At 44.0% G+C, this 15048-nt stretch overlaps 1 protein-coding gene across 1 annotated transcript; it reads right to left on the reverse strand.

Annotated features, from left to right (window-relative positions):
- Positions 1–7500: 7500 nt before the first annotated feature.
- On the reverse strand, positions 7501–12082 carry MFAP3 (microfibril associated protein 3). The gene is made up of 2 exons (XM_027885609.1): positions 11602–12082; positions 7501–10258 (listed from the first exon to the last, which is right to left on the reverse strand). Exons 1-2 carry the CDS (start codon positions 11876–11878, stop codon positions 9513–9515), a joined length of 1023 nt encoding a protein of 340 aa, XP_027741410.1. The 5' UTR covers positions 11879–12082; the 3' UTR covers positions 7501–9512.
- Between the last annotated feature and the right edge of the window lie 2966 nt (positions 12083–15048).

A 15048-nucleotide genomic window follows, 5' to 3' on the forward strand; every position in this document is an offset into this window, starting at 1 on the left:
TCCCTGGAGCTGGCTGTGTCCCCGAGTGCCAGGGCACTGTGCCATGACAGGCAGTCGCGGTGCAAAGGGAAACACCCAGCAAGCCAAGGCGGGCACGTAAGTAATTGCTAGGAAATGTTTTCCCCATGCAATTAAGTCGCTGTAATCACTAAATCCCTCAGTCAGAGCTGGATCTGTTAATCTATAAAGAAAGAAGGACAAACCAAATCCATTCCTCGTTTGCTTTTATGTCCCACCCTCCTGCTGCAGGTTGCCAGTGGTGGGAATTGCCCTCGGTGTGGGTAGGACACGGGCACATAGATATCATTTCACCTTCCTCCCTCGGACATCGCCCCTTCCAGGTTCCGACTTCAGCCCCCTGAGCCCCTCATGTTCCTACAACCCCTTCTCCCCTGTGTTCAGCCTGGCCCACACGGTGCTGGGGGTCCCTTTGCCCACCCAGGCTCTAACGCACTTTGTTTGCCACCACGGAGAAAAGCCTCTGTGGAATGGGCTGTGGGATCGCGGGGGGTTGTGGAAAGTGGCTCAGTGGAGGAAGAGCTGTCTCAGGGCAGGCAGCAGCAGCTCCATCCCTCCTGCCCGCAGCGCGGTCCCTGGGCACGGCGCCCGGCTGCTTCCTCCCTGCTCAAAACAAAACAAGAGCTGCCTCTAGCGGTACCGGGGCGCTTCGCGGGGCTCCAGGCGAGGAGCTCCTTCCCGGGCCTGCCTTGGGCACTGCTGCCTGGCTGCGATGTGTCCCCACCACCCACCAACCGCACGAGAGGGACCCCACGGCTTCCCTTCCCATCCACCACCAGCTTCCCCCTTTGTTGTCTGCACTTCCCTGTTCCCCGGCATGATACTGCCCCTCCTGCCAGTGCCACTGTCAGCCCAGATCCTGGCTTTGAGCTCACCTGAGTGTTTTTGCTGTTTGGATTCAGCTTGGCGCGTAAAAGCCTTGACCCAGGCTCCCACTCAGCGAAACAAACTGAAAGCCTTGGGCTGCTGAGATGAGAGTGGCAGCAAAGACACACCTGGCACTTTGCTGCAATGCTCCAAGGACAGTTCTGATTGGAAGCAAAGTGCAGGTGCTCACAGGCGCAGAGACATCAGCAGGGATGGCTGGCAAATGGTGAGGCATGTGGAACAACGCGTGGGCTTTTTTCCAGGGGTGGCTTCGCTGGTACACAGGGAAATGCCAGGGACTGAACAGAATTGGTCTCCCTCCATTGGCCCCATACCTGGGGGGGTCACGCTCAGCCCTCAGCACTGTCCCCCTCACACCCTGACTGTGTCCTGTCCTGCCTCCAGGCCAGGCTAGAGGATGCTGGAACATGGCTAGAGGATGCTAGAACATGCTCTAGCTGAGACTAAGAGATGGGGCAGCTCATCAGTACAACCTGCCCCAAGGTGCTATCTCTCCCAGACACCAAACTCTGTTTTCTCTTATACAACCCCCCTCCATGACAAACCTTCACCAACTGTCCTCTTACTTTACCTAGAGAACTAGCAGAGAGAAAACCTCATGGTCCCTTTGGAGTCCCCCCCAGATGGCCTCTCCCAGATGCAGCTGATCCTCTGCACTTTCCTCTCCGTTCAGAGCAAGTCAAGTGATATAGAATGTCCTTGAGCTTTATACTCCTGTGTTTCAGGGATGAGCAGCTAGACCCTAAGGCTTCAGAAGAAGGCTGAAAATCCTGAAAACGTACAAAATGAGATGCAAGGAAGAGGACGTTCAGCTGGAGGTGAATTGACAGCTAGGGCTGACACTCCCAGCCCAAACTCACAGGAGAAAAAAGACTGACCTGTGCTCTCTGCTGCCAGTCAAGGAGGTCACTGTGGTTGAGGCATGACGAGAGAATTGCCATTCTCTGGGACCACTAATGGCCTTTGAAGCACTGCATTTAAAAATGATGATGAAGGTAATCAAACTGCCAGGAAAAAAGACAGATGGGGAGCTTGCTGGAGCCAGTAAGGGGATTCCCTGCTTTCAGTTAGCATGCAATGGAGTTGGAGCAGGGAGCAAGGCAATAGTGCTCTGCAAAAGACTGTGGGAAGGAATATACAGACATTGAATTTGTCTCTGCTTGAGCTTCTAGACCTGTTTATGCCATCTTTAGACAATACCATTAAATACTGCAGGTTTTCCCAGGAAATATTTTGATGAGCTGAAGTCCCTGATGAGATAACAACCAGCAACTTCCTGCAGCCAAGTGCATCCTGATAGTGACTCCCCTTTCCTTTCTTTCTCCTCCCTCACAAGGCTTTGATGAGGTCCTGACAGCAGGCATCACAGCCCTTAAGATCTATCTGAGCTATGAAGCTCAGGGTTCTTTCAGAAATACAGTCTGCAAGAGTTGTGGTGGGGATGAAGGAAGGGGAGCAAGGCCTGCCCTGCTGCAGAGCCACTGACCTCCACCTGCCTGCGAGGTCCACAGCTCAGGTCTTGGATGGCCATGGATCCTGAGTGTATATTCAAAACCTCTCCTGCTGTTCTCCCAGTCCTTGCTTTGTCATGACTCTGACACTCTTCCTTTCCTCTGCCTTCAGATGTTTTCTCTTTTCTCATCTTACCTTGGTGCAGTGTCACGTTGGCAGCAGGGACAGCCAGCAGCCTTCCTTCCTTTGTAACACGGAGACATTCTGCACCCAGTCTGTGGTGATACCGTATCCATGCAACCTGTGTTTCAAGGATTGTGTTTGCTTTATTTCTGTGGATTAAAAAATGAAAAACCCAAAAACCAAACCCAGTAAGAAAACAGCCTTACTAAAAAGTGTTCTAGCAGTTAATTAGTTTCAACATTGCAAGGGCCGCTGCCCAGCAGCTAAAAATCATCGTGTTTGAATGGTGAATTAAGGCAGCCAAGCAATAAATCTGAGCAACAGAACAGTCCCTTTTGCTCAGAGTTCTCTTTCCCAAAAACACTGAGAAATGGCTTTTTCTGAGAGCCCACAGGGTCATCAAATTAATAAAGCATTTCAAGTAATCTGTGGAAGTGAAGTGACACCCTGCTGCAAGAGATTTGCTGTTAAAGCCAACTCTCTATAACGGATTGCGATGCATATAGGATTTCCAAAGCAAACCTGTCCTCTAATTTAGGACAGTTGTCCAAACTCCTTCATGTCTGTTCTGGTCTACTGTCTTCCTCCCTAGACATTATTTAGGAGAGTTAAGCTTGAGAAAACCTCATAAAAGGTGAAAAAAAAAAATCCCACAACAAACCAAAGAAAACTTGGAATTCTCCCACTGATCAGATGAGATACTCTGAGATACTCTGAATATTTCCATGCAGGATAGTGAAGACACCAAGGAGGGAAAGAAAGTGAAATGCTGAAAATATCTTCAGATAATGGTGGAACAGGTTTGTGTGCTTTGCAGGGTCTTTTTTCCACCCCCTACCAGGCATAAATGCGAAGCAATCACAAAACTGCTGCACCTGAAATACCGGAGTTACACATCTGACAGGAACAGGGGCAGGGACTGCTGGCTGCCAGCACTGGTGTCAGGGGCCTTTCCATGACCCAGCACAGTTGGACAACAAGAAGGTCCAAGGCCCAAGAAGCAGCACTCAGACATCCAGGCATCAAATTACCAAAATGAGTTTGACTTTCAGTTAAATTCTGCAGGCTTGGCCTGAGCACAGAAACCTATGCAGGCATGGCAGGCACATAAGTTCAAGTATTGGTCCCTGCTTTATGCCACCCTTCAATTCCCTTCCTGTGCATTTGGGGTGGCCCTGATTTGGGCTACAGACGTAGCAGTAGCAGGCACTGAAAGGAGGAGATGAGTGATGCGTTTAGAGATGCTTGGGGGCAGATAACAGGGAAATCTTTCCAGTCAGTAAGTCATGATAGTTTAGCAGGAGAACAGATTGCCTGGGAGATACAATATCTCTTAAGACAGGACAGACATCTATGGCTGAGAGCATGTCCTGGGTGGCCTCTCACGCTCCCTTCATACCCAGGGCTGTTCTCAGTGTCCTAATCTTTAGAGGAAGAGAAAGTAGCACAGGACACAGTTTTCACTTACAGCTCTTGCAGATGGTCCATAACAGGCCTTACAGCAGAGCAGGGAAAAGGCAAGGCAGGGCAGGAACTCCAGCTACCTCCAACTCCTTCAGTGGAAGTTTGTGTGATGGCAGCCTGTCCCTTAAACTTAAAGCTGAACACATCTCGCCACTTTCCACTGAAATGCCTTTCTGCAAGCTTGTGTTACACTTGGAGCCATTTAATATGAAATATATATTTAATAACACAGTAGCACGAAGAGGAACCGAATAGGGCAAACATAAAAAAGAGCTGGCAGTAGCCCCCGCAATATTGTGTCCACTGGGTCCCTTCTTCACAAAATCCTAGCCCAGCTTTCATTTGCCTTTGATTTACTTCGTACAAACCCCCTGAGACAGTCTCCAGCGCATTTATACCCGCCATCATCACGGTGCTGAACTCCAAGGGGTGTGATCGTCCCTCTCCAGCGCCTGACCACGGCTGACATCCAAACCCAGCAGCGCAAACGACCGTGACTCCAGCCTCTGCAGGCTCATTGACATGCAACAGAGCCCCCAGATCCCATATGGAGCGTGGCTGCAGATGGATGGACATATGTGGATCTGTGTGCATCTCCGCTGATGGAAAGGTCCCAGCGCAGCCGTAGTGCTCGAGTGTGTGGTTTGCATTTGGGGCGAGAGAGAATTTTTCTCCCATTAAATAAATAAAATACGTTCTGAGCAACTTGGGATAAAGCCATTCTAATCCTTTTATCCTTTCCAAAGGAAAATGATTCCATATTCAGGGCACTGTGCAAACAATTAATTAGCCTAACGAAAATGAAAGGCCTAATTGCTCAGTATTATTACGCTCATTGGCATCCAGGCGTGACCAAAGAATAGGCATTGTCTTACCAGGGATAAAGCAAAACTTTCCCGCTTTTGGGGCTTTTTTGATATTTGAACATCTAGAAGAACAATTTTTTTTTTTTTTGAATGATGGTGTAATTCTCACTTCCACATGCAAAAAAGCTGGCAGTAACTGGAGACATCTGAATGAGCTGCTATACAATAAAAGGAGAGAGACCCAGCTGGTGTGAAATGACCTGGCTCAGTGAAAAGTCGATAAAGCTGTAACTTGCCTGAGTTGAATGACACCGTGGTGTCTTCACTGTGTCTCCAGCTGGAGACTTGATGCACAAAAGTGCTGCAACATTAAGAAAAAAATGTATTTTTTAAAGGAGCGCACCTAAAATTAAAGTACAATCATCCTTAATGCAGCTCCCTTTTCAATGATCTGCTGTTACCAGATGGAAAAGTGCTTTAAATGGATGCAGATGAATTTGTTCACTGCGGATGGGATCATGAGGGGTCAGGTTACAGGAGCTTTAAAAAACTGAACCTTTATCATTCATGCATCTCTCATAACAAGGAGACAGAAAGCAGATGCTGACTGAGTACTGACCTAGCCTGAAGAGTATGGGCCCAATAATTCTTCCTTTAAGCAGCAGATTCTCATGGGAAAATCCCGAAGATTCAGCTTTAATTACATTACCTGCCTAGTGCAGAGACTGGCAACCAGAAACTATTCTTTAAAAACAATGTGGGTGAAATCTGCCCTCATTCACACTTGCACAACCCCACTGACTGTGTTCCACAGGGTTTCCCTGTAACCTGGAGCAAACTGGTGTTTGGGGCGGGGGAATGCAGTTCAAACTTAACCAAGGGCACTTTGTGTTTCAGGCTGGCAGAGCTGCAGGACTTGCCCACACAGAAGACCCCCATTATCAGCACTATCAGATGCTCATGTTGGGAATGCGGCTTCCCAGTGTAACCAGTGGTGATGGGTGAGCCTCGGGATCATCCCCTGGCAGAGTTTAATACTCTGAATTGACTGCAGAGGGATCAGGAACCCAAGCCTGGCCACCAAAACGCAGTGGGATGCCCCTTCCCACATGAAAAAGGTAAGGACAGACAACACAGGTTTGTGGCTGAAGGTCACTGCACTTCGCAATGTGAAATCAAGAACACACAGATCTTCCTGAAACCATTTCATGCCTGTAAACTGTTCATTTACGCAGCTGGGAACGATTATTACAGATGTTGTCAGTGCTTGAGACATAAAAAAATGACAGACACAAAGATGTCATAGCAGGAATGGTCCATCAGATGACTGAATATCCCAGCAACCTTTGTCAGGATGACTAACAAACATTCTGCTGAGCTCAGTACAGCTGCTACGTGACCTTGGAGAGGCAGGCATTCCTTACTTGAAAAACAGAAAATTCCACCCAAACAAGGTTTTTCTTTTTAATTTATTTTGAAAATCTACCAATTCATTTTATGAAAGTATGAAATCCTACGTGGTTACATCAAACAGTTACATTACAATCCAGGTAATACAAATAATCACTACAAAGTTAGTTTTAGGTACTCTCGGATAACAAGTAGAGTTTATGTTATTTAAAATAAAAGTAAGTCACAAAGAAGAGAAAAAAAATAGCCTTGTGATTGTCAAAAATTTTAGTTTAAAGCAAGGAAACCACAGCAGACTCTCCTTGTCCTACAAAAAGTTAAGACAGAAACACTTTCAACGTTAATGTTCAATCAGATTCATCAAAGAAATTTAAGTGCACATATCTACTCTCTGGATAACAAGAATAGTTCACAAGTTCTTTGGAAACCAGTGTCAAATTGCATTCTCTGGAAATCACTTTTACTGTATAACATCACCATTGTCCTTGCTTCAGATGCATAAAAATCCTGTAAAATACACCACAGCTCCAAATCTGCTCTAATTGAATTCGGTGGGAGGATCAGTTCCTACATGCAGTAGGAACTACATACTCCTGATATACTGAAATCTCTTACAAAACCCCTTTCCCAGGAATGGAATTAATTTAATGAGCTTTGCTATCCAGCAATTGACACTGCAACTGCATTTCTGAGGACCTTTATGCATCTTTATTCCTTTCCATCAGCAACAGGACACACAAAGACACCAGGTAACTGTGCTTAGTAAGAACTTGGATGTAAAGTATAAGAATCAAAGAACAAATCAAATTATACTAGAAACTGCTCTCCTGACACCCATCTGACACACCTCCAGTGCCATTCGGCTGCCACTTCTGATGAGACATCTGTCAATCATAACTGCTTCTTAGGAAGCAGTTAAATGGACCTTAGATTTTGTAGTGGCATCTCTCGTTGTGTGTGTAGGTTGGGGCTAAATATCCAATGTGCTACTGCTGCATATCATGCAACAGTTTCACAGGAGCAGGGAGAGCTGCTTATGGGAAATAAGGCAGGTGCAGGTACAATTCTGATGGCCTCTGGCACAAAGGAGACTCAAACAAATCAATCTCTTGTAGCCCTCATGTCTTTTGAGTAGGACATCCTAGAGGGTGCAAACCCCCAAATCTCTACCCACACACGTGTAACAAACCTGCAGAACTCGTTGTAGTACAGAAGTGAAGCCAGTAGCATCTCAGCAGGGCTTCTGAGAGAACTAGGTATTTATTCACAAAGTGTTTTCTAACACTGATCGCCTCGAAGAACTTAAAGAAACCAAATGCTTACACAAAACTATACAAACTTTTCACGTGGACATAAAGTGCCATCAAACCATGGAAGCAAAAAAGAAGTTACTGTTGAGGGCAGTAGCTACTCTAAGTGTCTACAGAAGGTTTTATTCCCCTGAAGCAGATAAAGTTTGCTGCAGTCCGGGAAATGGCACCAAGCTGGTGGGAATGCTACTATAACCAAGGCTACCAATTTCCTTCCTTCCTTCCTGACGAACACCACTCTTACCCGACAGGCCAAAGGCAACTAGGGTGCATTTACTGGTGGCTGACTGCAGGACTTTCCCCAGAAGGTAGTTTAAAATGGTAACAGATGCTGTCATTTCCCCCTCTCTGATATGATAACTATAATTTGTTCAGAGCATGAATTACCACAGATGGCCCCACCCCGCTATTACCACAGTGCCTGCTTGTTTTCTACCTCTACTCATGTAAATCTAACGTCAAATCCTCTTAAGAATCCTGAGCAGCCGTCCAGAATCACTTGTTCAACTGACATTTCTGTAATAATAAGGAAAGAAAAAAGAGTTGTGGGAAATTAAATGGTGCTCCTGTTGCCAAGTTGTTAAAATTATATGGCAATATGCTTCCAGTAGTTGTAAGAAATTAATTTGTGGAGTGCTTACAAGCTTTACATCTACTAAATCTCAACAGGATAGAAAATGCTATTTAAATGATGCAACTTACAAATGTTAAGGAGAAAAAAAAAAAATCAGCACCAAAGAGTGAAAGAAGAAACTATATTCTTGTGTGCCCTCCGATTCCTGGAGGCTGGATCTCTACAGCTGAGGAAGCCACATGGGAGATCCTGGGTGAAGTACTTGTGTGTTATGTCAGCACCTCTCCCTTCTGCCACCCTCTTCAGTGGATAAGGCTGGGATCCACCCTGTAAACTCCACACTGTAAACAGGGGCTGGCTGAGCTGTTTGCCAGCCCCTCCACCAGCCACTCTCTCTGCCACTGCCTCCTGACAGCACTAGCCAGAGCAGAGCAAGTGTCACTACTTTTTACCTGCTTTCCTATAATGCTCAGAAATCATAATGCTCAGAAAGAAGTGCCTGAGACACCTGTCTGTAGATGAGTTTATTCATTAGTTATGCCACTGTGTTATTACTGTCGTTCATTTCTCACAACGTCAAATACAATATAAACCTTTGGATTTTTCTATAGTGAGTGAAATCAAAGCAAAGTCAAAAGCCAGGCGGTTGCTGGCAGTGCTGTTACTGCTCCATTCTGCGGGACAGAACCAGGGTAAGGCGCTTTGGCATCAGCACCAAGTTTAAGCAACAAGCTTCTAGAGTACGTACAAGTTTCCTGCAGGTGCATGGAAAACTGAGACCCCCTGGTTGCTCTCCAAGCTGCTTTGAAACTACAGCAGTTTGTTTAATCCAGCAGCAGATCCTGGTACTTTTCCTAAGTACAGTACATTTTGATAGCAACATAGAAGCACGCAACACAAAACATTTGTTCAAGCTCACTGCGGTTCTGATGGGCTGCACACACCAAGAGGCAACTCAAAAAGAGCACACAACTCAAATCATCAGGACAACAACACTGACTCAAAGGAATTTCGGCTCAACTTTGTGAAGAAAGAAATAATTCACAAAGGAAAAGACCTTATTGCAAGTTGTACTGCTCAGCTTGGCCACTTCTAACACTGATCAGAAGTATCAGAAGCTACCAAGGAGACAAGGACAACGAATTCCTGTTTTGTAACTCTGTTAAGTACAGCAAGCCTGCTTTAAAAATAAAAGCCCCTGCACAATATTCCAAGTGGCCTCTTCTAACAGCCTTAAATCGTTAGATCAACACTGACAGGAAATACAGACTTCAGAACTAGTTCTGGCACCTTGCAATTTGGAAAACTGTTGTGCACGTGGGACTGAGGCAGCTTGTTTGCAGACCCCTTTCTCACAGTATCTTTGGGTCACCCCAGCTTCCTTCACCCCCCTTTGGATTGCAGGACTCAGCAGGTGCCCTCCTCAGAAGGCGCAAACTGGCAGCTGTCGTGGGACACGGTGTCGATGCTCTGCACCTCGGACTGAGGGTGGATGGACACCTGCACGGCGATCTCCTGGCCCTGCTCGCTCATGGAACCATCGTCGGAATCCCCTGCTGGGGAGTCGCTGCGCTTCATCTCGGGGTTGATGGGGAATATGGCAGCCTGGGCGCCGCAGCCTTGGGACTCTTTGTCCTCCTTGCCGACTTCATCGGGGTCGTCCACCCGCACAGCCTCGAAGATCTCCTCCATGAACGCCCTGCAGTTGAGGATCAGAGGTGGAAGGGGAATGCTTCTGGCAAGCTCTTCGATGTACCGAGCAAACTCCATGGTCTTAAACTGAGTGACTTTGGCCAGCTCCAGCGTTTTGGCAGATGTGATGATAGGGATGCGCTTGGCTATCTCAAAAGCCTTCTGAAGCTTCTCAGCCCCTTCCGTCCTGAAGAACTCATTGATCGCCTTCTCTGTCTTGCGGAGGTGGCTGCTCATCATGCACAGACGGGTTATGTTCAAAATGAGGGTGATGGCAAAGGCAACGAGGCACACAATCATGTAGTAGATACTCATGTCTCCTGAGGTGAAGGTAACCCTCAGAGTGACTGTGTAGTACAAGGTCTCATTATGGTTGATGCCTGCACACGTGTATCGGCCCCGGTCAGCAAAGCTGACCTTTGTGATGTTAAGGGAATTATCAGCAATCCTCCACCGGTCACCTGGAGATTGTAAAGAAACAAACCAGGCTCATGAAACAAAAATCACTGGGTAAACTACACATGTGCTGTTTGCTCCATCAACAGGAGTCAGAGCTTGGCAGTAAGCAGCCCCCTTCTAGCATCACACCAACAGTACACCAAGCACTGCAGTGTCCTTTTCATGCTTGTGATACAGAAAGCCATAACCCATTTACCAATCCTACTGCTTAATGGTAAATTATACTGCATGCTACAATGGATTTTCCTCCTTCTCTCATCTGCACTCTCTAGCGTGCTTCGGGACTGCCAGCTCTTTCTGTCAGGGATCCCAATTCTTAACTTGGGCTTCTGTTAAAAGACTGTCCTCCATAAAGTCTAATTTTCCATACATTCAGAATCAAAAGTCAACTGACCCAGGAGAAAGATCAGTCTGTAAATGGCTCTGCTGGCAAAAGAACCCAGGATTTTTTCAAGACGTGGTTTTCTGCTGAGCATGCAGCGCTGACACACAAAACCCAAGTAAAAAGAAATCAATACAAGAAGCTTTATACAGCATTTGCAGCGCGTTTATAACTTAGGGGGAAAACTGTTTTCATAACTCATTCTTCTAATTACTCTACTTTGAACTATTTTCATAACTTATTCTTCTAATTACTCTACTTTGAACTAATCTCCAGATGGCATTATAACTACAAAAAGGTTACCGAATACTTAAGGCAGAAAGATGGCCTCCAACAAATCCTATCAATTAGTTTGATGGTCTTCATTAATACTAATAGAGAAAAACACATGCATCTCTAAAACATACTTTTTAAATTAACAACTAACTACAGGGACAGAACTCTAAGAGTCAATAGCTAGAAAAATATACTCCCCCTCAGTACAAGAGGGTTAAATAGCATGTATTGCATTGTTGGCCATTACATACTGTGGTACTTTCCACAGTCTCACTGGTGGTTAAAACAGAAAATAAATGCTTTAAAATATCCTGTAACGAAATTAAAGCACCGACTGCCAGCTGGAAAAGGTCACAAGTTGTGGACAACTGTGTTTAATTCATGTGTTTCGAAAAATATAATCTAAACCAGAGCAATAATAAATAAAAACATCAGTTAGTGTCTTATAAGGTGCAAACTCATTTCTTCCGTATTGAGTGATTCTTTGGGGCACCAAAGCAGGATGGATGGACTGGGACAGAGGAACTCAGGTATAATTCACAAGCAAAGACTTTTCTCTTGCTTTCTCCTTATCTCCCAACTGTAAAAATAGGAGGATAGGAAGAGAAAATTATCAAAGCCCCAGAGGTTTTCAGGTACTGTATGAAAAGGGAATACTGAAGGACAGAAAACAGCAGGAAAACTCACCATCTTGCTGTTCAAGCAGGTGTCCCCTGGAGTTATACCAAAGGATATGTTCATACTGGCTGATGTTCAGTTTACATTCAATTAAAATACTGGTCCCCTCTTTGGCTATGATATCATGGTATGCTGGAGAACTTATTAAAGCTTGAGACACTGCATGAAGTGATGCATTGAAAGACCCAAAAGCAACCGTCCTGTTAAAAGCTACATTTTCCACTGTGAATCCAACTGAAAGATCAGCACTAACAGTCAAAATTAACAGGCAGTAGCTGAGCTTCATGGAAAGCTAGTGAAAATTCTTTTTTCATTTAATATGGAGAAATGAGGTCATATGATATTAAGCTGTCTGTATTGCTCTGAGATAGGAGAGGAGGCTCCTGATTTGTTCTGTGATGGAAAATGTCTTGGATCCAAATGCACTTTCGAGACCATCAATATTCGAAGTGGAAACTGGAAGTCCAACTGAAAAAAAAAAAAAAAAAGAGGCAGTAAGTTTATTAATGACAACAAGGTTACAGCATATTTAAATTTCATTTCCAGTAAACAGATTTCGATTAGCATAATACAAACTGTCAGCTGAGAGGTTCCAAATCAGAGCTCTGCTCAGAACACAGTAATGAAACGAGGGTAAGAAGGCATTAGCCCAACCTCCAGTCCACTAGATGTTCATCTTCCCAACCAAATAAATAATCTCAGGAACAATAATCATTAAGGGGAAAAAGGTTTTTAAAAAAGAACAAATTGTTCAGACTGCTTGAAGTGCATAATTATCTTTAGAAGTGCTTTCTTAATGGAGGAAGAAAAGTGAGAAAGAGGATGTAATTTCTGCCTCCCTCCTCACCAATATCAAAGTGCTTTTAAGCCCTGGTTTTCTAAATCCAATCTTTCATTTACAATCCAGAAAAAAGCCAGAGCATACACACACACATCTGATTTTTAGCATTTATACATCTACTTACTTGATTTTAGAGGCACAATCAGTGTTAGATGTCTTAATACTATATAATATGCTTATAATTTCTTAGGAAAACTCTTGGCAGCCATAAAACTACAGAGAGGAAGTCCCTTTCTGCCCATCAGGATACTGCTGCCTGAAAATACTTCCTTTTTTGCAATCTCTCTTGCTTCTTTTTATTCTTGTTTCCTGTTGAAAATCTTTTACTTTATGTTGCTACATCTCAGCAGTCGTATCTCATTCCTCATCTTCTCTACCCAAACTTCATAGCAAATTGAAAAACTGTTTTGTCTAGGGACAGATTATCTTCAAATTAATGTGCACATAAGATATTTTAAGACATCAGGCTACAGCCTTTAATTTTATGTCTTTTTCACACAAGGATTTTCCTCTCTTACAGGACAGAATAAAACCAACTTGTAACAAAATGAGATGACACTGATAAATCTGAAATCAATTTTTCCGGTTGCTTGATTCAAGAAAACTTGTAATCCAATATGTGTTCCCTGAAGCTGTAATTCCATCTAGACTGCTCCCTAAAAAAAAATAAATTTACGAAGTACAGAAGCTACAAGCCCAAATGTTATCCTAAAGAATATCTCACTTCATACCATTGACTGTGTGACTTCAAATTTATCATCCTTTCTCCTACCAGTAACAGATGCTGTAGAACTGAATTTTATAAATATCACAACAGAAAGGAACACATTTTCTTAATAAATAATGCAGACACTTCTCATCCTTCCAGAATCACTAGTTATCACCACCTAAAGCACTTATGAAAAATAATGAAATATACATAAAGCCAGGTGATTTGTACTAATTGTTTTTTATCAGAGAAAATCCAGGCGTACTCAGGAAAGGGAAATTCTGCTGATAAGATGCTGTCCAGACTAGGAATTTTTTTCAGTTAATTTGTCAAAGGTCAAACCAGATTCCAGACTTGACATCTGATGAGAAACGTGTTATCTGACCCATTTCCAATTCTGTTGCAGCTATTGCCAGAACCAGTTCAACAAGGAAGGCAAAGAAGACAGCTGTGTCCAACTCTCCTTCAAGCTTGACTAACCAACTCACCCACTGAATCCCGCAAGAGAAACTGGAAAACAGGCTCCCTACTTGTTCTTCTGTAAACAGAAATCCCTTCATCTGCCCTCTTCTTTTTTTTTTTTTTTTTAATCATTGGCTGCACTCTGTTTTCTATCATGCCTTTTGTCCTTTCAGTTAAGATGAGACCAGAGCTGAGAACTCAATTATACCATTGTGCTGAAGAAGCTACTTTCCTACAGCTAAACAGTTAAAAACAGTACCAAGGGCTCTTTCATTCCTATTTTTCACCAGCTATGCTTTGGGGAAAGTGTTTACTGAGTCCTGTTGCCTCTAGAGAAGAGCATCCCATCCACAGCAATGGCTCAGCTCTGAAAATGACGCAATACTGAGGCTGCTGTTGATCAACAACTATTATTCTGTTGAATAATTCTGTTGAAGGAGGGGGTTTAACCTTCCTTTTTTAGACCCCTTGTAGTTTCAGAGTGTCTCAGAGCCTTCAGAAGGCTGCTGACAACAGACCTGCTTATTTGGGTAGCCTCGTGCAGATTGCTTATAGGCAGGCTGAGGACTGTGAGCGGTTTGTGGACCACTGACATTTGAATTGCTGGAGCTGCTGTTTGAGAGTCTGTCACAGATCTTGATCTGACATCATCCCACGACCCAGCTGCCTTCAGCTAAAAATGCCACTGCACTTAATGGCTTTTGCATGCATCAGACCTGACTTCACAGCACCTGATGCAGTTACAACTTTGCAGCAAAGACAAACCCTCCTCTTCAGTCTCGAATCGTAGGCACACAATAATTTACAGTCTTCTAGAACAATAACCTCCCAACTGATACTTTAGATTTATTAGAGAATAATTCCAGTGCCTCCTGTACTTTGCCTGTGCTACTGAAATTTTAAATTATTAAATTTAAATTGTTGGATTTCCAAGTGTCTGTGACGCTCCTCCTAAAACGACATTAGGAATCTCACTCAATTATTTAACACAAGAAATACTCAGCAACATTTCCCCTCATAAGAATAATTATCTTCAGTAATTGCATATGCTCTCCACTATACTTGCACTGAGCCTGCATAATGTATAAACCATCGGTAATGGGTCATTTAATTTTACTATTAAATTCTTCGAGGTCTGATTTATTAGAAATTGTTTGTCTTTTGGAAAAGCCATTATTGCTAAGCAGACAATGATCTCTCACTGCCGAGTGCTGGGAACAATAAAATGATTTGCAAAATCCATATTCTTCAACCGTTGCACTTATGCAAAACAGATGCTGGAGCTGATAAAGGACCCAAAAAGGATAAAGCATGATCAGTGCCAACATCAAAATTCCTCAAGAAAGTGTTAAGCTCAAGCGAGACGAAATGTGCAGAATAGAAACTGGCTATTTTACAGCTGAACCCGAAGCCGAGCTCAACATATTCAACCTTTATTAAACCA

This window comes from Empidonax traillii, unplaced genomic scaffold (genome assembly GCF_003031625.1).
Source record: "Empidonax traillii isolate 1590-97213 ecotype Southwest subspecies unplaced genomic scaffold, ASM303162v1 scaffold168:size1726349, whole genome shotgun sequence".
NCBI classification, from domain to species: Eukaryota; Metazoa; Chordata; class Aves; order Passeriformes; family Tyrannidae; genus Empidonax; species Empidonax traillii.